We start from the raw sequence: 24437 nt of genomic DNA, 5'->3' as shown, positions 1-24437 counted from the left end.
AGCAGTATCTTGCTAAGAACCAATGTACACGAATTCTTCCATTTCAGTTCTGTCTATCAAACATATGTGACTGCAAATGTAAAAAAAATTGTATGCCATTAGTCCTCTTGAAAAATCTGTTTCATTTTTTAATATTTGTTCACTTTTTTCCTTCCACTGTAGCTATGTCTTACAGGAATTAGTGGAGACAGAGCGAGATTATGTGCGAGATCTGGGCTATGTAGTAGAGGTATGATGTTTTTAATTCTCTTGATTTCTTCTCTTTTAAAAAATGTGTTACTAACCAGCTATGCAGCTTGAACCTCACTGTGTTTTTCAAAATGAAACACAGGAAGAGACTAAAAATGTGAAAGTTTACATTTTCCCTCTTGTAAGCTTTTATTGTATTAAAATACTACATCAGATTTTACTCCTTTTTTTCCTGTTACTGTGTTCATCTTGTTCTTTTGAGGAGTGAAGTTCTTTACCTTTTTTTTTTTTTTTTTTTTAATCACTACCTCTGGCCTGATGTTATCCTAGTAGATAGTGGATTTATTTAACACATCTAAACTGGAAAAAAAAAAAAAAAAAGGGATTGTACCTCAGCATACAGAACAGCTATCCAAGATTTGAAAGTCCTCCTTCCTCTCCTACTGCTAGGCTTCTCTTAGACTTCCTAGCCTCCCTTGCTGTAAAATGAGATAACGTCACACACCTCCCCTCAGTCTTCAGCTACCAACAAAATGCATTTGGAAGAGTAGAAGGAATGAGAATGACAGTGAATTTTAGCCTAACAAAGTTTAATTCTTAATCTGTTTTGGAGGCAGGCAGGGAAAGAAAATATCAACATTGTGGTAGTGTTTGTACAGTATTTAAAGGGTTCATTAGGAGTCTGTGAATAGATATGTTTTTGTAAATAACATTTCTGATGGAAATTATGGACATCAAAACATATGCTTGGCAAACCAAAACCAGACCTGGCTATTTAGGAATAGAACTATTGGGGGACAAAAGGATACAGTTGCATGAATAGTACAAAATTTAAAAACACTCCCAATCTAACTATATGGTAGAATTGTTCAGTGAGAAAGCTGCGTGTACACCAAAACTAAGATGGGACTATGGGAAAATGTAAGAGGAACTTCATTGCAGTGAGAATGCTTGCTAACAGAATTGATTTTTAATTTTTTTGTGTTTGGTTTGCTCATACTGCAAGCAGTAGTCCATAGAGTGCAATCCCATGGGCAGTTTCCTCCTCAGTGCACTTTGGTGTGGAGTTAGTGTGAGTGAAATAAGAGACATGGAGAAAGCAGCACAGAAGCCACTTCAGTGGCTCTGACATTCACTCAGGAGCAGCTGAGCAAGGCATTGCAGCTCCTTTAGGCAGTAAGGAGAAGGCCTGTGGAAGTTTCCTTCGTGCTTTGAGCCCATTCACCCAGGCTAAATTAGACAGAGTGAATCCATTTTTCCAGCACTGTGTCTGTGCTTTAGCTTTGCTGTGTTGCAGAACTGTTTTCTAGTTTGGCTTTGTGTCCCAAGCAAATTGTTGGCATTAGATATCTTCTGGGAAAAGGGGGATTGAAAAACAGCTCCCTTTTTTTTAAGTCAATGTTCACAGTGAATTCACTTGGACTGTTGCAGGGTTATATGGCACTTATGAAGGAAGATGGCGTACCTGATGACATGAAAGGCAAAGACAAGATTGTGTTTGGAAACATTCACCAGATTTATGACTGGCACAGAGAGTATGTATTGTACCTAAAAAATATTAGACTGATTTTAGGAATTATTTCCTCAGATATTCAGATGCAAGGTAAATGCAGTTGGTTTTGTGCTTTGAGCTGTAGAAAATGTAACTACAGCTTACAAATGTTGGTGTGAAGGTGTGCTTTAAGGAAGGAGATATATATATACATACATATATATATATATATATATATATATATATAGCAAGTACTTCAACTGATGATCTCTCATATTGACAGAACTTTGTACATTGCTTTCTCTCTAGCAATACAGTCTAATGAATTTGTTAGGGGTGGTTAGCATGACAATATTAGTATCTCAAGCATTCAGACTAGGAAGGGGAAAGCTTTCAATCAACACATATGAAATTGAATAATTTTATTAGGGAATTTATTAGTGGATTTTTTTTCATCAGCATGTCCCTTTAAAAAGCTGTATTAAAATATTACACTGTTACCATTGTCAGTTTGGACATACATTAATATCCGGTGCTGCTCATAAGGGACACAAAAGTCTCTTGCCTTGCAGTAAAACCACTTTGCCTTGCTATATTGTTACCTGTTGCTATAGTGTGTGCTGTCAGAAAAAAAAGAAGTGTTTATTCTGTTTATGTTCAGCTTCTTTTTAGGAGAGTTGGAGAAGTGCCTTGAAGATCCAGAAAAGCTGGGATCCCTGTTTGTTAAACATGTAAGTGCAAATGTCCTTTTTGGCAAACTATTGCTGTTGCTGACCAATGTGTTTTGACTATTAAGTACAACACAGTAAAGAAAGTGCTGTACAATGTTCTTCACCTGTAAGAGGTGGAGAGATAGCTTTTAAGAGCTTATAAAAAGGAGAAGTAAATGCTCTAGTCTTTGTCCCCAATACCTTTGTGTGAAGAGGGAACATGAATGTGGGCCCCATTTCTCTATTCAGTTACACTTCAGTACAAGGGAATCTTCATGTCATATGACATCTGCCTTCTAATCCCAGGTATCCATGCAATAGCATGGAATATAAGAAATAAAAATAGGAAAGAGGCTCAGTGTGTTCTAGTTATGTATCCTTTCTCTTTCTGAGAATTTGTTGCTGGCATAGTGGGAAACCTGAAGGAAGTAGCTCTCCCTGTTTCTGATTGCTGTTTTATTTTCTCCTGATATTTGTAATTGAGTTGTCTTTGAAAGGCACCTTTGCCACTCCAGATGGAAAAGCAAGCTGTGATGCCGTTACAGCATCCTCTAACAAAACCCTATCAGCTAAAACACAATGATTCAGTTCCTGTTCCTGTCTGCATCCTGTGTCCTTTCCAATCTCCATCTGATTTTTTCATTTCTTTCTTACCATTTATCTTCACTGGTCAGTACTCTGTAAGTCTCTGGGAAGCAAAGCCTCTAACAGCAAACAAATCCTAGCAAAGGATTTTGGAGTAGGTGTGTCTGTACTTCTTAATCAGAAATCAAGAATAAATCTTAAAGGCAGAAGTTATTTCCTCTCTCTCTTTCTGTTGCTTTGGTGTTAAAAGCACATGCAAAAGATTAAGAATCAGAGTTAAAAAATGCTAGTGCCTCCATTTCCAGGCTTCATCACCTACACCCCACCCAAACTCCAGTAGGATAGCCAAGAGTAACTAAAAGACATGAAAGTTTTCTCATAACTGTTCTGTACATGAAAACAGGAAGAGGTATATAAATTATTCTAATTTCAATAATAATCAGATTATTAAAATAGAATAAAAAATACTGTATTTCAAAGGCTCCAATACAGAATCATGGAATGGTTAAGGTTGGAAGGGATCACTGTCGGGTCATCTTGCTGAACCTTCCATGGCTGTTGGTAAAAGAAAAATATAACCATTTTCATGCTTAACTTTATCGTTGGACCTGCTGAGCTATCAGCTCTGAACACCTGTCCTTCAGGAGGATTTATAGCTGTGGGATTTTTTTTCACTTGTGTTGCCTTTCTAAAATCATAATGATGTTCCCAAATAAATGTGTTTTCAGCTCTGTAATTTCTGCCTATGTAAATGCTTCTTTCCTTAAAGGTGCCTTTTTAATTTCATGCACTGGAAGTGCTGTACATCTTAAAACAATACTCCATTTCATCTGGTATGTGTTTTTCTTGATAATGATGTATCATTTTGTGTCCTTGTTCCTCTAGGAGAGAAGGTTGCACATGTACATAGTTTACTGCCAAAACAAACCAAAGTCTGAGCACATTGTCTCAGAATACATTGATACGTTTTTTGAGGTAAGTTCCTGAGAGAGGATATGTGAGGTGAAGGATTATCAAATCTGTTGATCAAACCAGAAAAAAACCCAGCATATATTATTGTTAATGTTTTAAATTGCAGTTTATTGCCATTTCTGTTCTGATTTCTCAAACCTGATACAGACTCCTAGGGATGAAAACTAAAGGTTAGGTGTAAGATATTAATTATTCAGTAGAGTCTTATCCTTAGTAGTCTTAGCCCAGGCAGTTACCATTTCATTTTATATAGAATGGTGATTCTGGATGAGCAGAGATCACTGTTGAAAACAGGCAGGACCTGTGACAGAAAAATTACATTTCACTCTGAAACCTTGTCAAAAAAAAGATGAAAGATGCTTGCAGAAGGGAATACCTTGGGACAAAGGGTGATAAGGGAAAGGACTCCAGCTTTTGCTAACTGAAGATTAGATTTTTTTTCTGACTTTTGCCAGTTTCTGGTGTGATAACAATTAATATTGATATATTCTTGTTTATGTTTATATTTATTTATTTATTATTTCTATATATTGATATGTATGCTGTTTTTCTAGCTCAACAAAACAAAGGTCTTTCTAAATGAACAAACAAAAATGTTTTTTTTACCACTCTCAGGATCTAAAGCAACGCCTGGGCCACAGACTTCAGCTCACGGACTTGCTAATAAAACCTGTGCAGAGAATTATGAAATACCAGCTGTTACTAAAGGTAAAGAGGTGTTGAGATGAATGAGTTGTGTTAATAGCTATGTTATAGATGTGTTAACACATAGGTTTTCTTTTTTAATTAAAGGTGATGTTTTTGCACCCCTTTCCTTAACAGAACCCAGATTTGTAAGCAATGCCATATGATTATTATCTGTGCACATTCAGATAGTTATAAAAATTGCTGTAGATGGCTTGGGCAGAAATTTGTTTTAACAGTTAAAGACCAAATGTTTAGGCCATGGAAATGTTTAAAATTTGTACCAGTGTCACAGGAATGGGAGAAGGAACTCCCAACTGTTTTCAGATGTAAACGTGATGTAAGTTGTTGGGACTCATCACAGCTTCAGCTACACCTGCAATCATTTTAATATGACATAAGTGTTTACTGAAGAGCAACCCTGTGTAGTACAGAGGTCATTGCCTTAGCATATGTTTTTCTATGAGCTAAATCCAAATGATTGTCTTCTGCATTCTGTCATATTCTGACAGAAGATATCAAATTCAGATTTTGTAAGATTTCTTGTTGATGATTAATGACAAAAGAAATATTACTTGTTTTTTTTTTCTTTTTCAGGACTTCCTCAAGTATTCTAAAAAAGCTAACCTTGACACAACAGAACTAGAGGTACTTGAGACATTTTCTCTTAGTGATATGAATTCTTGTAGCTCTGAACTTCTCTTGTTTTGGCAGAGTCACTTTTTCTGATCTTTCTGAGCAAGTGATTATAAGTGTTTACTTCTTGCATTTCTGTTCTAAATCAACCGTATCAAATGAAACAAAATTTTATTGGAAAATCTGTAAAATTTGGAAAATAAAGCTTTGACTTTTTATTTGTCTTGAACAGAAAGCTGTAGAGGTCATGTGTATAGTACCAAAACGGTGTAATGACATGATGAATGTTGGCCGCCTGCAAGGATTTGATGTAAGTTGGCTGGAGCTTTGCTTAGAGATTTTGTCAGGTTCTCATGAAATTAACCATTAATGTTGTGGGGAGAAATGGGTACAATGCTTTCTTACTATCTGGTTAGCTGGTGCAAAAAACAGTAAATTAAAAGTCAAGTCTTAGCAAGGACATTTTCCTGGGAAACATTACCTGCTGTGTCAGTCACACTAGGTAAGCCCTTCTGCAAAATCAAGAAAGGACCAGTGTTGCTACACTTGCTTTGTTGGCTAAAGACTTGCAAAATAGTGAAATAACCAGTTATCAGCAGGTGAGCAGACCTGACTTCAGTAGTGTAGACAAAGGAGGAGTCACTAAGGTCTGTCATGTGCTTGAGGCAACTGTAGCCCATCTTGTTTTGCTAAGTCTAGAAGAGATGGAAATTGGCTACTCAAGCAGGATACATGAGCCAGACCACAGTCACCATGTGCTACTTTCAAAGCTCTTTATATTCTGTGATGCAGACATGAACTTGAATTCTGCCTCTTCCCAGCACCCTGGAAGAATGTATGAATAAGTGTTGAAATTACTCAGAATAGAGAAATGAAAGCCTTAGTGTTCCAAGCCTCAAAGTGCAGTATGAGTTGAAAAGGTGGAGTGGATTTTTGGGGTTTAATCTTTTTTTTTGTTTTGGTTTTGGGGATTTTTTTTTTGGTTTTTTTGGTTGGTTTTTTTTTTTTTTTTTTTTTTTTTTTTCTTTTTGGTGTTTGTATGTTTTTTGAGAAAGAGCACAATAATATCTTGTGTATAGGAGAAGTGAATATATAATGGTCAATGACAGAAGATGGGAAATACACAAAGCTGTTTGTAATGAATATGTGCTCAGAAAGGTTGATTGGGGAAAGAAACAGAGCTTCACTAAATGTGTTTTTTCCTTTGCCTCTGTGTTTAGGGTAAAATTGTAGCCCAGGGTAAGCTCCTGCTCCAGGACACGTTCTTGGTTACAGACCAGGATGCGGGACTTCTGCCACGCTGCAAGGAGAGACGGGTCTTCCTGTTTGAGCAGATTGTCATTTTCAGTGAGCTGCTAGATAAAAAGAAAGGTTTCTCCATGCCCGGATTCTTGTTTAAAAACAGCATCAAGGTAACTGTTGTATGTGTGTCTTGTGTGTCCCCTGCACAAACTCTGCTAAGGTAACAGTTTCTCATTCTGTGGGCAGTCACCAGTGACATCTAGATGTGAAGTCTTAGAGCACAATGAGGTGTCAGTCATTTCCTGAAATTGCTTCCTACCAAATTTGTTCTCACTCTGATGTTAAGTGGAGATCTTTGGATCCCAGTACTATGATGCTTCCTGTGTGAGCATATCAAAGCAGGTGTGCTGGCACAAAGTGCTGGACAAGTATTCACAAAGTTTAGTTTTCAGCTCTGTGCTGTATGTACACCACATTGCAAAGTCATTGCAAGTAGAGATAATAACTCTCTTTCTATCCTTTCTGATACCCAAATATGTAGATAACATTTCTAAGTGTGCAGCCTTCATAGATATGTCAGCTCTTCCTCAAAGAAAGAAAGTGTTTCCCCACTTCAGGTTTTTCCTGAAAAAAACTGATAATATTAGGGCTCAGCAGCCCTTGTGAAGAGTTTTGGGTGGACCCTGCTTCCCTTAATTCACCTTGGTGCTCTGCCTGCCCCTGTGTTTATAGCTCTGGCTGAACAGCCACATCCAAGGCACTGCTGGATCTGCAGCTGAAGCCTTTGTTGGGGCCAGTGGAAGGGAGAGCTCCATAGCCGGCTCAGCATTTTAACTGATCCGAAAGGAAAGTGAGGGATGGAGAATATTGGACCGTGTTGACCTGCTGGAGATTGTTCAGGCACAGTGTGTCAGTAAACTGCATACTAATTCTTAGTTTACTGGATCAAAGTAACTTCATTTCATGGTATTATTTTACTAAAGAAACAAGTGGTTATCATTTGAAGATCTGACTCTAAACTCCTAAGAAAGAGATTTTAAAGGTATGTTCCCATAAAATACATGTTGTTTCTCTTTTCACGAAGGTGAGTTGCCTTTCCCTGGAGGAAAATGTGGACAGCGATCCATGTAAATTTGCACTAACATCAAGAACGGGCGATGTCACAGAGACCTTCATTTTGCATTCTGCCAGTCCGGGAGTCCGCCAGTTATGGATCCATGAAATTAACCAAATTTTGGAAAACCAGCGCAACTTTTTAAATGGTATATTATTTTCTTTTACTGAAAGTTTTTAATTGGATGACTTTTCTCTCATCTCTTTTTTCTTGGCTCTGAAATGTTTTGCAAGTTTCCTTTTTCCTGAGCTAATACAGAACAGTTGGGGGATATGTGCCGCATTTCTGCTTCAGAACAGATGCTTGCATTTATTATAAGAGTGGTAGTCTGAATTTACATGGTGTTCTCTTGGTGAAATTTTCCAAATGTTTTGTAGGAGTGAATCAAGATAGGTGCCATCCGTTGAGAGCTTGTGTACCCCTTTTGAGCAACTGCAAGCCTTTAAAGGCTAAACCCAAGTGGAATTTTAAGCATCTATTCAGAATATATTTTGCTTCTATTATTTTGGTGGCCATTGTTGTCACATCTTACTGTGGCAACAACATTCAGATTCTGCAGGAGAAAAGTAGAAGATGGTGTTGTCTGCTGTGACACTAGAAGGTTCTTGCTCTATTTTTGTATCTTCTGGTTATTGTTCCAACCTAGATTTTTTTAAACAGTTGTAATGAGTAGCAACAAACGGAGAATGTGGAGTCACACCTGTTTTTTCCCAACTTGGCTGCTGACTGACAAGTGTGATTCTAGAGGAAAACATTTCTTCCTAGTTTCAGATTTTTAAGCTTTAATATAGGTAGATACAGCAGGTCACAAAGGTTAGATGCAAAAAAGTGACTTGAAGTCTGTGGCATCCTTCCACTGCTCAGGAAGTTTATTTGAACAACACTCCCCTTTTTGGCAGTAGACATGTCTGTTTTAAACTGTTCCTGTTCCCCTTCCTGCCCCCTTTCCCCCGATCACCCCCTTACCCCCACTGCAGCCTTGACGTCCCCGATCGAGTACCAGAGGAACCACAGCGGCGGTGGAGGCGGCGGCGGGAGCAGCAGCGGTAACAGCGGCGGCCCCGGCAGCTGTAGTGGCATCCCCGGCTCCAGCCGCAGCCGGCCATCCCGGATCCCCCAGCCTGTCAGACACCATTCCCCAGTCCTGGTCTCCTCTGCAGCCTCAGCCCAAGCAGAGGCAGACAAGATGTCAGGTATGTCCATTCACAATCACTCCCTGCCACACTACAACACCTCCTTAGAAACTAGCCTGAGCCAGCCAGACAGGCACCCTCCCAGTGCAGAGCCGGATGGTCCTCAGAGAGAAGCTGAACAGATCCCCAAGATGAAAGTTATTGAAAGTCCCAGGAAGACAGCTGGAAACATTTCTGGCTCAGCTGATGGAGCCCAGAAAGACTCACGTGGAATCTCAGAGGACAGCCGAACAAGGAACAGCATAGGATCACTGACGCTTGAGAAGCCAAGGCCAGGAGCCATCTCTCCAATGAACTCTCCTCTGTCCACGACTTTCCCTTCTCCTTTTGGCAAGGAAACCTTTCCACCCAGCAGCCCCCTGCAGAAGGGCTCCTTTTGGAGCTCCATCCCAGCATCCCCTGCCAGCCGCCCTGGCTCCTTCACTTTCCCTGGGGACAGTGACTCCCTCCAGCGGCAGGTCCACCGCCACTCTTCACACAGCAAGGACACAGACCGCATGAGCACATGCTCCTCGACCAGCGAGCAGTCAGTTCACTCCACCCAGAGTAATGGGGTAAGAGCGGAGCACCTCTGTCCTGCGAGCTCTTCTAAAACCTTCCATGCTCCTTTCTGTGCGTTGCCATCATTCTCCGTACTAACTTCTGGCTCTCCGGTGCTGTACTGCTCTGAAATAATCAACTGTTCCAGTACCTTCTGCGCATTAAAACCAAGAGTGTCACCTGTGTGTGCATACATGCAAACATGGCTATGTATACACACACAAAAGCAGCCGCTAACACTAAATGCGATTTCTGCCTCTGCTGAAAATATAGATCACTAGGCTGATACCTACTAACTTGCTGTCCTTGCTTTTTTCGTCTCTAATTTGAAGGCACATAATTAACATGCTGAAGCGTGGCAGCCAGAGCACCTTGGGGTTTGCATTGCGCCAGCACTTAAGTCTGACTTCAGGATTTTGGCAGATTGCCTTGGGGCTTTTCTCCCTTTCACGCACAAAATTGCCACCATTGTCCTGTTGAGTTTTCACTTCGTGGAGACATCTACGTTCCCTGGGCTGCTTGATTTTTATATTTTATTAATTTTTCTCCCCCCCACCCCCCTCCTTTCAGCCTTAGTTGTTACACATCAGTCTCCTTTAAAATCCTGTGTTTGATCAAGGAAGCTTTCTTCACTCCAAATAGGCCAACAAAAACTAGCAACAATAATCCTACTTCTCCTACAACCAAAATGATTACCTGCTCCACTTGTCTTTTCTCCTTTGTAAGAAGAACTGGTTTCAGTTTTTTGGAGATTCGTCCTCTTAGCGTGCACTTGGTGTGTTTGTGCAGAAATCCAGATTATCAACAGAATCTACGTTATCTCTAATAACATCCACCAGGAAAGCAACACAGCAATCATGGGGCATGTGCAAATATAAAGCAAAAATGTTGAGGCATTTGCCATGGATATGGTAGGCAGGTTATGGTGCCTTTCTTTTTAAACTCACATTTGATTTTTCTTTCACTAAGCATTGTGTTCATGAATGTTTGTTTTTCTACTCTCTCACAAATGATACGCAGTATGAGTTTTGCAAATCACCTAACTTGCTGGACCTTTTTTAAATGCATGTGTTTCTTTATAGAACTGTTTAACACACAAACCTATCTTGACTTCTTAGTTCTTACATTTACTTTTATAATAGCTTCAGAGGAAAAAAATTATGCTTTGCATGTTTTGTATTTTTATCCTGATCTTCTTTCAGCTTTGTATTTGGTTTAGCTCTGTCTTGTGTTTATCTTCAGTCTAGCGAAATGTGATGTTATGAAATGTAATGCAAAATCTGGGGTAATTTGAGTATTTTGCATTTACTGCAGAGTATGTGAATCAAGACAGTAGTACTTGCATAATACTAACTCAGGTTGTTGCTTTTAAAAAAAAAAAAGGAAAGATGGGATGGCACTAAGTTTTCAAAACATTTGGATTTTGACACTATCTCAGCAAAGACACCATTGCTTGTTTTTATCTCAGTGTAAAACGTAGTGTTGGAATGCATGCCTTCTGCTTCAAGCTTTATGTTCACAGCTATATCACTCTTTTATTTGCTAATTGAGATGGGCCGTAAGTCCTCATTTCTAGACCAATCAGCAGGACTTCACACCACATTGAACAAGTTGGAGAAAATGGGTTGCAAAGGTTTATTTTAATTTAACCATTTGTGTATGTATATTCACATCCACATATGGCTATGGTCAATTACTTACAGTAGAAATTACTTCTAAGAAGAAAAAGAAGCTAGTTAAAGAATGTGGGAGGAATTTTTTATATTTTGTTTGTAGATCCTCCTCTAATCCCATAGTTGAGGTCAGTGACGACCAGAAGTACTTTCAGTAAGAAAACATTACTGTGCAAGACAAATTACTTCCTTGGAAGGCAAAAGGAAAGGCTATCTTTCCATGGTGAGAATGAATTCTGGTATAAACACATTCTCGAGAACATTTGTCACTTAGTAGTTACCAGACAGTTGTTTATTTAATAGATTTAACTGTCCCTGTTGAACATAAGAAATATTCAGAGTTTATTATGATCCTTCAAGACTTAAATGTCAGAAAGAAATGTTATGTTATAGAAAGGTCAGTCTTGCAGTTACACAAGTTCTGCTGCATGCAAAGAAACACTGTGTTCAGGAATAGTATGTGGGGCAAGGTTTGAGGCTTAGGTTGATATTGCAACTGCCCTTCATCTTCTCTTCTAAGTCTTAAAAAGAAGAATCAACAAAAGCTGCTTTTTCTGAATAGAGTTATTTTTCTTCTAGGTAAAAGAATGTAGCAAGTTGTCATCCTAAATTAAATAATTATTTAAAATGAGATTTAATTTCTTTGGTTCAGCTGTTCCCAGTTTGCCTGAATCATAGAAAGGACTTATTAATACAAAAGGCTATGCAGGCCATCCACTAAACTAGAAAATATGAGTTCTCCCAGTGGAAATACAGCATCTGAAATTAATGTAAATATCCTTTAGTAGAGTTACAATCCACAATGAGAGCTTTCTCACTGAGGTAGCATATGCTTCATCATTCTAATATGGCAAAAACAAGATTTGAGTCACTCATTTGAGTATAACAGTCCAGCTAGAATAAAATGTACAGTCACTGGAACTCCGAGCATCAGGGTGTTAAATGTGCTATGAATTAGTAATCTGAGACTGTTCTATCCCAAATGTCTTGGTTTCTCAGCCAGAGTCCTCAGGAAAGCACAGGCACAGAGGGATGGAGTGACTTGTTCAAGGCTGTTAGCAGATTGCAAGAGAATGCAGTGTTCAGGGCTCCCAGTGCACCATGCTGTCCACTCACCCCTGCTGCATCTCCTCAGTATTTGAGAAATATTTGACAGTTTGGGGGATGGGGGGTGGGGGGGTGGGAATAATAAAAAAAATATGTTGTTTTAATCCTGTGTGCCAAGCTTTCCACTGGCTGCTAGCACAGGAGTGGTGCTAATGTGGTTCTGCTCTATGAGCAATAGGAGTATCCAGGACATGGGTGCTCATTTTCTCCTTCAGCTCAGCTTCTGCTGAGCCACAGTGAGCCCTCACTGGCACTGAGTGACTTGAAATTGTTTGAAGTAATAACAGAGACAAAAGACAGGCACACATACTTCATGCCACATCATTAATAGGCCACTCACCTTGATTTTAAATTGCTTCAAGAAAGAAAGAATTACTAAAGGAGTAAAGGAGTAGGTTATGTAATCAGATAATAGTTTTCACACTTCCATTTATGAAACCTCATATAAGGAATAGATGCAAATGGACAAAGTAGGTCATACCTTTAAAAAAGAATCATTTCCAATAGGTTTGTGGTCAAGAGAAGGCTTTTTGTTCCCAAAATAATATAATTTTGAATGTACACCTTCTCAGCTATGATTAGCTTTTCACAAATGCATGCTGGGGAAATGAACAAAATCATGAAGAGTAGTTGAAAGTGTGCGATAAACAGGTAACAACACTCAGCTATCTTAGTCACTAATCAACTAGAAGGGATTCTTACAGTTTAGTGGGTCTGTTTTGACCGTCAGATTAATAATTTCTTATTTCAGTAATTTACTTTATCCTCTGCATTTAAAGGAATAAACCCGATCATAGAGATGCAACCAGAGATAAGTCTTTTAAGAGATGCTATCAAAGCCCTGTTTTGTTCTTCTGTAGCTTGTCATGTTTTGTGTGCAGAAGGCCAGTGTCTGAGATCTGACAGGTAGTGCTAGGAAAGACTACATGTATTTTTTATTGTTGGAGTTTCCAGGAATTATAAGATAATGACTATGATTTTGAAACTGAACTTGCAAAACCATGAAAAACTATCTTAGATGTCTGTACTGTAGTTTTGATGCCTGGTAAAAGTGCAAGGTTCAGTGTCTGAGCTTGAAAGGAAGATGTGTTGATATTTATGAATAAACTGACTCCTAGTTAAAGGAAATTATATTGAGTTACTGCATTGGGAATAAATTTGTGCAGCAGCAGTACATGAAGATGTTCAAATATTAGACTAATGCACAAGATAAACACAGGCAGCTTTAAAAGGGAAAACACTGCTCATTTCTTTGCCTACAGTGTAAACCAAGTGGATTAGGTAGGTAATGTAGCAGGCCAAGAGCAACCTGTCTTCTTCATGAGTTTTAAACTTGATTCTCTTTTTTTCCCCTGCTCTCTCTGCTTCTGATTGATGCTTGCAGAGTGAAAGTAGCAGCAGTAGCAATATCTCCACCATGCTGGTGACACACGATTACACGGCAGTGAAGGAGGATGAGATAAATGTCTACCAAGGAGAGGTCGTGCAGATTCTAGCCAGCAACCAACAGAACATGTTTTTGGTGTTCAGAGCCGCCACCGATCAGTGCCCCGCAGCCGAGGGCTGGATTCCCGGCTATGTCTTGGGGCACACCAGTGCAATCATCATTGACAACCCTGATGGAACCATCAAGTGAGTGCCTGGGTGTGTGGAGAAAGGGGAGAGGGAAGAAAGCTTCCAGGTTAGAGAAGCTTTGAATCTTTAAGGCCAAAAGTTGGTGCGATCACAGGGAAATAAATGAACAACAAGCGGAACAAATACTGGAGAGGTCCCTTAGCAGATGTCAAAATACAAGCTAGTAAGAAAGATCCCAGAAGCACATATTCCTTATTAAAAAGTTGCAATAACCTAATCTTGTGGGAAAAGAATGCCTTATCCAAGAGCAGAAATAATTTCACTTGTTTATTTAATAGAATGAGTTACCAGTCTAGACACCTTTGTCTAGGAAAACAGGGAATGTTTGTTCAAATAAACCAAGATTTCAGCATTCCTAGATATCTGCTTTAAGCCACAAAAATATTGAAAATCACTGTATGCTAGGAATAACTCTCTAATATCTCCAATGGAAGAAATTGTATCGAAGTCCAAAGTTTGAATTTTGTATAGAGCTTTTGTAAGGCTGCATTTGGTATGGGTTTCATACTGGTTGTTGCTCAGTTTGTATTTTCATATAGAAACTTTACCATTCAAGCAAGGATTTCAAGGAATACTGAACTTCAGACTACATTACTAGATGGTTCCCAGGTTTAGCCAAGGTTGGCATCCCTTATGGAATACTTAATGTATTTCATTTTACTATACCATAATACATAGAAATAACATTTTTACATACTTCTCCAATGCCACAGAAAACTAGATACTATTAGACTTAACAGGGAGTTGAAAAGAATTGATCAGGGTTTCATGTTCTGTGTTCAGGAAGTCAACGTCTTGGCACACAGCACTCCGATTAAGGAAGAAATCTGAGAAAAAAGATAAAGACGGCAAAAGGGAAGGCAAGCTCGAAAACGGTTATCGCAAATCCCGAGAAGGACTTGCCAACAAGGTTTCCGTAAAAGTAAGTGCTCAAAGATGTGGTTTCCAAAAGAAGATGGGTTGGGATTTCTTCAAAAAGTAGCTTCTGTCAGAACTTCACAGGAAGGAATCAAGGATAACAGTGACTTTAGTGGACAGTTTTTGCCAGATGTGAAAACAGGAAGTTATAACCTTTGAACCTGAAAGCATCATACAGAAAAAAAAACATACTGCAGAAAGAATAGAGTGGTGCAGAAATTGTGGTATTCAGCTGTTTCTTGGATTTTGTGGGTACAGCTAACTTTGATCCATCTCTGTGCTTGGTTTCCTACCATTTTTGAAGTTATTATAAGATTATCAGGATATTAATTCTTTAATTTCTCTTTTCCAGCTTCTCAACCCCAATTACATTTATGATGGTAAGTTGCTTTAATTTATAATTTAATTTCAGTCAATAAATTTGATTAAAACATTATTTGCTTGATATTAATTATTTCAGGAACTGAGTGCTTTCTACAAAAATATATAGAGGCTGTTTTTAGATAAGGTAGAATGAAATACATCCTATTTCTTTTTTAAGATGCAAGAAACGCTTTTTTGTTCACAAATCCAAAACAATATAAAACACAAAGACCATATGATGTGTTCTGTATGGAAGTGGGACCTTGCTGTATTTGCAAAGTAACAAGGCAAGGAGTTGGAGGTGCATTATTTTTAATCTTACATCCTAGGGAACATTCAGAACCTCTCCAGTGCAGATGCAGATCAAGACAAAGATAGTGGCCAATTGGGGATCAGAGCCAAACTGGGGTTTTAGCTTGATAGATGGAAACAAACTTTTTGAGTTTCACCTGTGGAAAAGGGAAAGCACTATGGTGCTTCAGTGGATGAAGTGTTTTGTGTTCTCTTTTGCCAGCTTGGCTGGGTATAAAGATAGCCTAGCTAAGCACATCCTTAAATACTTTTCAGTGTAGACTTTGCTCACTTACCATGAACTGGGTGTTTGGTTCACCATGGTAGGTGTTCACGGTTATCTGTGGCACAGCAGTAGTGTTGTGTCCAAGTTCATGTAGAGAAAAATTCAATAGCTCTGTAGAACACCAGCAAGGAACCTAACCATGGATGTGCTCCAGGGGCAGGGGATATACATACCTTGGGAATCTAAAGTACTACTCTGTCTAATAGGAAACAGTGTGAGGAATAGAAATTAAATGTATTTGCTTCAATTTACCTAATGTCATTAATTCTCTTTTTCCAGTTCCCCCAGAGTTTATAATTCCATTGAGTGAGGTAACATGTGAGACAGGAGAGACCATCGTGCTTAGGTGTAAAGTCTGTGGTCGCCCCAAGGCTTCAGTTACTTGGAAAGGTCCTGATCATAATACACTGAGCAATGACGGTCATCACAGCATTTCCTACAGGTAACTTGGGTCATGTGCAACAGGAGCTGCTGAAACTGTTACATTTTTAATTTACACCCCTGGCACAGGACAGCATTTGGCTTTGAGGCATGAGGATAGAGTTGCTCTCAGACAGAAATATGTCACTGAGATTTTCCAGAAATGTTGTATAACTTCTGTATGTGGCTAGGGTAACAAAATGTTATAAATCAGTTGATTTTTAAAAACAAAATAAAATTAATCTGCTCTTTCTGATTAGCTATTGCAGAAGCCATTGTGGTTCTGTCACACTGACCTGGTCCTTGAAACAGATCAGTGTGTCATCACATGTGACATCACTGTGACAGATCCTGCCAGTTTCTTATTTCCATTAGTGGCTTTCAGATCACACTACAGCGTTTTGCAAAGAAAACTGTGCTTCCTGCTGATGTGATATCACTCTTCATTGTTGAAGCATTGATATTAACACTTTTGTCTGGTTTTAGCTTTGCTATGATAGAACATAACAGAATAACTGGTAACTCAAACACAGGAGAATTTTTTCAGGAGAAAATGTTATTTTGAAATGGGAAGCTGCAGGTTAAATTTTTTTTTTTTTTCTGAAAAAGCATCTCGTATACAGAAAATGTAGTTTAATGAGTAACTTCAGTGTGAAGAAATGTCATATTTATTAATTATACTCTTAATTCAGAATGAAGGGCTCTTTTGTGAAAATTTGATGGCATATATATACTGTTTTTTACTTCCTGCTGCTCCTACTTTTCCTTATCATTGGGTTTTTGTTTGTTTTCAGTAGGAAGACAAAGGCAGTGTTGCAGCTTTACTACTGCATCCAGGGCTGTTGTGAGATATATAAGAGTTAAATTTGCTAGGTTCAATTCACTGTTAATGAGGACAGTGAATTCTGTAATGAGAATTTAGAATTACAGGATTATATCCAGTAAATTACAGAATTATATCCAGTAAATCACATTGTCTGTGGCTGACAGGTTTTAGGAAATAATGCTGAAATGTTCTTTAAGCTGGGGAAGGGTGTCATCTTCCTATGTTCCTAAAACAACCTTCTTTTTTTCCCCCTGAAATTGTATGGTGAAGACCATTGTAAATAGGTTTTGGGTCAGTCAGTAAAATTACTTGTAGCAGCTGAGATGAATCCAAAAGGAAAGCAATCAGAATGATAGAAGATCTTGAAAATATGAATTACTGTGAAAAAACAACACATAGTTAGAATTGGTTTGAGCCTAGAGGTGAAAAGTGTAGGGAGGAGTTGCTAAGTATTGTAAGAGACTTGCAAACCTGTAGTTCATGTCCACGGCAGATAGTCAAAGGAGTACTAGAAATTCGTTGCACAGAGGAAAATTTAAGCAGACATTTAAAGGCAAACTATCAAGCAAAAAGAGTGGTTGAGCAGTGAGAAAGATTAAGGAAGAGCCTGCAGAGTCTTTCTGCTCTGGTATTACCTATCTTTATGCTGTCACTGCCCTGGAGCTGAGAGCAAACTTATGTCCTTTCTAGTTTTCCTTTCATCCTCATTCTTCCAGATTCTGAGGTCTCCAGAGTTGTGTGAACTGTGCCTTTTGTGTTGAGGGGCAAGCCCTCTCTTACAAGGGGTGAATGCTCTGAAAGCACAAGTGACTGTTCAGCTGACAGTTCCTGGGAGTTATGGATGGAAACGAACTTTTCAGAAAGAACAAGACATATTTGTCTTGATACGTCTCCTGAAAACTCGAAGTAGGTAAAGGAAGCAGGAAGAAACAGGGGAAGCAATTGATTTTTCCAACAATGGTAAGACAGTGTGTCAGGATGTTTTTCTAGTAATCCGTAGTACTTTCCAAGATACTGGATTAACACAAAGTTCTCAGATTCTGGTGAACACTTCTGGTAGGGCAGGGCAGAGTTAGTAATCTTCATCCAGAGAGAGATAAGGGCTGGAGAACAAGAAGTATAAACAATATCAGCCGAAGTTTGTCTGATTTTCAAGGCTGAAGGTCTGGAGTTGTGTGAAGTTAACCACTGGGTGCTGTTGTGTTTGCAGTGACCTGGGCGAGGCGTCGCTGAAGATCGTGGGCGTCACTGCGGAGGACGATGGTATCTACACCTGCATAGCTGCAAACGACATGGGTTCCGTTTCATCCTCCGCCAGTCTACGAGTTTTAGGTGGGCCTGACTCTGCCGCCTTCTAAACCTGCTCTCAGAAGTGCCTGCTACCCACAGAACAGTAAAGATAAAAACTCAGCTCCTGGGCACCCCTTTGTTAAAGGAGTATTGATAACAAGCCTTTTTTCCTGTAATGTATTGCCTGTTCTAGCAGGAATAAATGCAGATTTAGGATGTAACTGATTGGAGGTCCATACTCACATTCCACAGTACTGTGAACATGCATTCCCTTTGCCAGTTCTAGTTCAAACACACTGATAAAATCATATTTTATCATCAGCATTTTTAGTTTAGTCTCAATGAATGTCATGATGCTGACATAATTTCTAAAGTGCACAGATAAGAGTAGCATTACTTTGTAATTTATTATTTTTGCTTTTTCCTTTGCTTGAATTGTAAAGCCACAATGTTTAGGAGAACGTACAACTAGTTCTTGTGTTTGCATCATTGATCTACAGTTACACTATTTTAATACCTGGAGCAAGGCAACCTGAATGTGAAGAATGAAAAAGAAACATGCAAAGATGAAAAAATGCCTGTGTTCTGGGGGGCAGACAGCAAAGGGGAAAAAAGATTTTTACTTGATGTGTGATGACATAGTGATAAGTTTTGGTGTGTGTTTGTACATTCATTTATCATTCTCCCAAGAAATACAGACTGCAGGATCACAGATTTTCTTACAAGGCAGTTCATAACAACTGATGCCATCTGGGTCCTTTAGACTATTCTGAAGCCAGTATATTTTTTCCACTGGAGAGAATTAATTCATAGATTTTAGCACAATGGCTCAGTCTCAAACTGACTCACATAAAAAACCCCAAGACATGAAGTGTCTCAGCTGATATGGGGACTTCTACAGTTGTCCCAAACCTCTTCAAAATAGTCTTTCTTCCCTTTTTTTCAAAAACCTTTGCTGTTTTCCTGAAATTTTAAACCAGACTGTGAAAGATGTGTCCCTTCCAAATCTCATCTGAAATTTTTGGGGATTTATATTCAGTAATGCCACTTTGAGTTCCACCTATTGGTAGCCTCAGTGAGTGCCTTACTGACAACAACCGAGGTGGTGATTATTTCAGGCACTTCCTGCTCACTGACCCAAGACAAGCACTAGCTTGAATAAGTGTATGGCAATATATAAAAGAGACTGAAAGGGAAATTTTGGTCTTTATACAGATGTTTCCTGAAAAAAAAAAGAGTTGCTCACTGCTGCTACACTGTCTGGCTACATTTTTTTCCAGTGGCAGGTGTATTATGGATTATGAGATATAATGTAGTAATGTAAGATCTTTTCTTTTTACTGTTTCCCTCAACTTGCTAAGGTTGCTCATTCCTGTACAGACAGTTCCTACTATAGAATTTGTTCTACTGCATTGGCTGGGCTGCCTTGGTGTATAATCCAGTTTGTCCTGCTTCCACCTGTGTTTCATATGGGGATTAATAAGATGGGGTGATTGCCCTCATAGCCAAGGAATCTGAGTATATTAAATCTTGGACATACTGTCCTTCTCTTTTTTTTTTTTTTTTTCTGTTTGTTTAGGTCCTGGAAGTGATGGGATCATGGTAATCTGGAAAGACAACTTTGAGTCCCACTATAGTGAAGTGGCTGAGCTTGGCAGGTGGGTTCTGTGTACTGATCTCCAAAGGTGTCTGCATCAAAACACTGACTTCTCTTTCAAAAAATTAAATTCTCCTTGATAAATGTTTAATGTATGATCCTAAAAGGCCAAAATTTTGTTGGATTTAATAGAAGTGAGGAAGCGAAAATTTTACCAGCACTAGATGGCACTGCATAAACAGAATGCAATTAGGCTGAAGTGGTATCATAGATAAAGGGATTAATTTTTTTAAATAAAAAAAAAATTGCCTTACAGTGACTGACACTGCTTCTGTAGTGAAGTTCCCCTAAACCTTCTTATTTAGGGAATGAAAACTACAGACAGAAGTCTGAAAATGGGCAAAATAACTCATATAGAATGTAGAGTTATCCAACCTAATGATGACCTTTGAAGGTTGGTTATTACTCTCACAGGTTGTCTGCAGGATCTCTGTCAAGTTTCTACAGACATAATTTGTAGTTGATTCATGCACTGAAAATTCTGATGCCCAGAACCTTCTCTGTAAGGGCAACTTATTAGAGGTCTAGAATTAGATCTCTTGGACTATACCCCTCAAGTAGAAGTATGTCCTTATTGCCTCTCTTGGTTAATTCTTTCCTTTCATTGTTGTGTTCCAGGGGCAGATTTTCTGTCGTTAAGAAGTGTGACCAGAAAGGAACCAAGCGAGCAGTAGCCACTAAGTTTGTGAATAAGAAGTTGATGAAGCGAGACCAGGTTACCCATGAACTTGGAGTCATGCAGAATCTCCAGCATCCCCAGCTCATTGGCCTTCTTGATACGTTTGAGACCTCCACCAGCTACATACTAGTGTTAGAAATGTGTGTGGACTCTAAATTATTTGTAAAATGCAATTTTGCAGCTGACTTTCTGGGGCATTTATTGTAGCTTATGAATAAGGAGCTCTAAAATTTCATAGCAGTTTGAAAGCACCTAAGTAAAATACTGCAGTTTTCTAATGTTACTAAAATGTTGAGTTTGTTACTCAGAAGGAAACAAATGGAGATATTAAACTGACATGTGGATGATTATCTTAGTTTTAAGATTCAACAGTATTTTTTGTATCAAATGGCCGCAAAAGTGAATTAGGAATGTTGTGGTCTGGTAGCCTGATGTGAAATCTCCCCATCATACCCTAGTCCTCTGTCTTGTAAGCTCTATAGGCTACAGTTACTGCTGCAGTCTGGAGCCTCTTAAGTTTTTTCTCAGTTCTGATGCATGGATTGATCCAAAATACAACCCTTGTAATTCTAACAGGGCTGACCAGGGTCGCCTTCTAGACTACGTCGTGCGATGGGGAAACCTCACCGAGGGGAAGATCAGACTCTACCTGGGAGAGATTCTGGAAGCTGTGCAGTACCTTCATAACTGCAGAATAGTACATTTGGACCTAAAGGTGAGGTGTTAATGGGACTCTGGGCAGTGTGCATCATTCCAGGCATGAAAATCTCCCTCTTCTAGAAAATTTGCAGGTGGGAACATGGAACTATGAAATGCTTTGAGGGTCATGAAGGATATGGCTTGGGGCTCCATTCCCAAATGCTTTAGGTCACTTACAGCCAGCAAAGCAGAAACTCTCAATTCTCTATGATTTCTCCTTATAGTTTGTTTGCTCTGTACTGGAAATAATTGCTAACAGGAAATTTTGCTTGATTATTTAGTTAGTTAGTTAGTTCTGATAAACTTCCAGCAGAGATCCATTTTTTTCACAAGAAGCATAGAGTTTATTTTGAAAGAAATTGCTTTTCCTCTTTTGCTGCAAAAATGTTTCTCATATTTACACTTTGAGGGCTGTGATATCTGCATGAATGGTTCCTCTTTGGGCCTTTGTTCTTCCCTTTGGGTGTTACTTGAGCCACAAGGGTTTGATACATTCTAGTAAAAAAAATACTATGTCAGAAGGTCTTAATGTAAATATAAATTTAAAACTTATTCTTTACACTTTTTTTTCACCTTTATATGAATAATAATTTTAGCATTGACAGGTCATCCTTGTAGGCAGGGTCTCTTTAGCCAAATGGAGTCATGGTGAGAAAAAGCAAAAGGCCTGAATCTCTTCCTTCCATGCATTTGTTTTCCAAGCAGAAACAGTTTTGGGTCATCATACCATTAATTTTTTCTAGTGTTCACCAGTACTTTTTCTGGTCTCACATACAGATGAACTAATTAAAAAGTAGTTATAGGTAAGTTGCTCTTACTTTGCAGAGACTGCAGCTACAGCAGCAGTAGCTTTAGAAATAAAACTGTAGAAATAATTCCGTTTTCAGCTCACAAATAATGGGGCAGTTTTCTTGAAGTCATGTGCATGCAACAGGATCTTCTGCTGCCATAGTCTCCTAACAGGGCCTATCTTCCATCTGTACAGCTGCATTTCATGAAAGAATGGCCAAATAAAACTGGATTCTGTTGAAAGCACCATGCAAATATCTACAAAGTCTTCCATTCTTTAAAAGCAAGAGTTTTGTTGTCTCTGTCATAAAACAAATGGGGCAGTTGCTCTATTTGTAATTGCTGTTCATTAAGCCTAAGTTTTGAAACATGGTTCTTGTGAAGCTTTGCAAAGCTGCTGTCACAAACAAATGAAGTATTAACTGTCAGAACTATATTTCCTGCAAAACAATACAGTGCCAGCAGCTAAAGCACATTCATTGTATATTGCAATAGGCAAGAATCCACCTGCTGGCTGGTCTGGGGAAGCCTTAAGACTGCTCCAGAGCTTTGCAGAGCTGGCCTTCTGCAGTGATCCTTGTAGAGTGCTAGCTATTTATGTTCTAGAACTGACCACACTGGCTGGGAAGCATTTAGGTTGGAGCATTAAATGTATGTTAGACTGATTGAAAAAAGATATTTTAACTTTTGCTTTTATGTTTTCTAGCCTGAAAATATTTTGGTGGACCAGAGTTCCACTAAGCCAACAATAAAACTGGCTGACTTTGGAGATGCAGTCCAGCTCAACACCACGTATTATATCCACCAGTTACTTGGAAACCCAGAGTTTGCAGCTCCTGAAATTATTCTTGGAAATCCTGTTTCACTCACTTCAGATGTTTGGAGCATTGGAGTGCTCACTTATGTCCTTCTTAGTGGCGTCTCTCCTTTCCTGGATGAAAGTGTAGAGGAAACTTGCCTGAATATTTGCCGCTTAGACTTTAGTTTCCCAGATGACTACTTCAAAGGAGTTAGCCAGAAGGCCAAAGATTTTGTATGCTTCCTACTTCAGGATGACCCAGCTAAGCGTCCCTCGGCTGCACTGGCCCTCCAGGAGCAATGGCTGCAGCTGGGGAATAGCAAAAGTGCTGACAGCATTGATACATCCAGACTGACTTCATTCATCGAGCGGCGAAAACACCAGAATGATGTTCGACCCATCCGTAGCATTAAAAACTTCTTACAGAGCAGGCTCTTGCCAAGAGTTTGACCTTGCTTGAAGTTCTCTCTCATTCTCTTTCACCTGCCAATCAATCAGACTGGAGATGGACTCCTCCTGCCAATCAATCAGACTGGAGATAGACTCCTTCTGCCAATCAGCTGTTGACTTGAATTTTGAGGAAAGCAAACCCCAAGCCAACCAGCTGCTAGTGAATGTTCGTGTGCAAATGCATTCCACAGGGACCCGCGCAGAGCGGCGCGGGGGACTGGAGATGCAGACTTCACGGGGGTGGAGGACAATAGCACTGTACTCTGCAAAAAGCAGTCACAAGCGATACAGCAACAGTATTTTATTCAGGTTTCTGCAAAAAAAAAATAGTTTTTTTAATAAACAAGAGTTGAATTTTGCAAGTGAACTTAGCTACCGTTTTCAAGATTTATTCAAGGAAGAAATGCCTATGTTTAAAGCACTGGTGTTAAACAAAAATCAGATCATGCCTGGAGAAGACTCACCAAAATGGCTGCCCATTGGTACGGCCTCCATTTATAACATCTGGTTTTCACTTGGTCCTAGAGCTTTCCAGTTGCCTCGCCTGTATGTATCTCACGTAGCAGTGCACTGAGATCAGACTCTGCTTTTAAGTGCATCCAACCTCAAAAGATTTTGCATACAAATAGAATGAATTGTTTTGCTCTGATAAAATGTAGGCCTTACTTGTATATAGACTGTTACCTGCCTTCGGTCTGTAATTTTTTTCCCCTTCCTCTCATCCTTTTTTTCCCCCTCCTTCCTAAATGGTGGTATACCACTGTGCGGGTCTTCAGTTTGGGTCAGTACTCACTGTCCCCCTAGAAAAGAACTTTGGGTTGGTGCCCAGCTTGCTGACCCAATTGTCGAGCAGTATACAGCAGGATGAAATACTGTAAATGCACTCATTTGGGATTTTGTTTTCTTTCATATCATGTGCAATGTTGTGGCTTTAACATTTTATGCAACTATTTATGAGGACCTCTGTTGTAACTGTAATAAATATATAGAAAAAGCACATACTTAGTACGGCGAGCTTTATGGTTTTGTTTGTGTGATTGGGGGTTCTGGGTGGGCTTGGGCAGGTGTGTTGTACCACACTGTCATTATTAGTTTAAGATGAGGATTAGCATAGAATTTAGTCAAGACTAGTCAATTTTAAGGATTGTTAAAAAGAAAAAAATGGAAGAGAGAGAGAGATTCGTATCCCAAATGTCAA

General features: G+C 39.1%; 1 protein-coding gene across 3 annotated transcripts in view; it reads left to right on the top strand.

Annotated features, from left to right (window-relative positions):
• Positions 1–24236, top strand: part of TRIO (trio Rho guanine nucleotide exchange factor) — a 243336-nt gene extending 219100 nt beyond the window's left edge. For 2 of the 3 annotated variants that reach the window (XM_079302720.1, XM_079302721.1), the window contains exons 39-57: positions 163–229; positions 1621–1724; positions 2343–2412; positions 3862–3951; positions 4564–4656; positions 5230–5280; positions 5501–5578; positions 6489–6680; positions 7595–7772; positions 8602–9371; positions 13522–13769; positions 14556–14694; positions 15043–15070; positions 15910–16072; positions 18087–18208; positions 19746–19824; positions 20442–20642; positions 21079–21217; positions 22697–24236. In XM_079302720.1, the coding sequence (XP_079158846.1) occupies positions 163–229; positions 1621–1724; positions 2343–2412; positions 3862–3951; positions 4564–4656; positions 5230–5280; positions 5501–5578; positions 6489–6680; positions 7595–7772; positions 8602–9371; positions 13522–13769; positions 14556–14694; positions 15043–15070; positions 15910–16072; positions 18087–18208; positions 19746–19824; positions 20442–20642; positions 21079–21217; positions 22697–23239 (3355 nt within the window). In that variant the 3' untranslated portion in view covers positions 23240–24236. The remainder of the gene's footprint in view (positions 1–162; positions 230–1620; positions 1725–2342; positions 2413–3861; positions 3952–4563; positions 4657–5229; positions 5281–5500; positions 5579–6488; positions 6681–7594; positions 7773–8601; positions 9372–13521; positions 13770–14555; positions 14695–15042; positions 15071–15909; positions 16073–18086; positions 18209–19745; positions 19825–20441; positions 20643–21078; positions 21218–22696) is intronic. The other variant, XR_013773848.1, reaches the window with a different exon arrangement.
• Positions 24237–24437: the final 201 nt, after the last annotated feature.

This window comes from Erithacus rubecula (genome assembly GCF_903797595.1).
Source record: "Erithacus rubecula genome assembly, chromosome: 3".
NCBI lineage: Eukaryota > Metazoa > Chordata > Aves > Passeriformes > Muscicapidae > Erithacus > Erithacus rubecula.
Note: the sequence above shows the minus strand (reverse complement) of the source record. Positions and strands in the feature narration are given on the sequence as shown.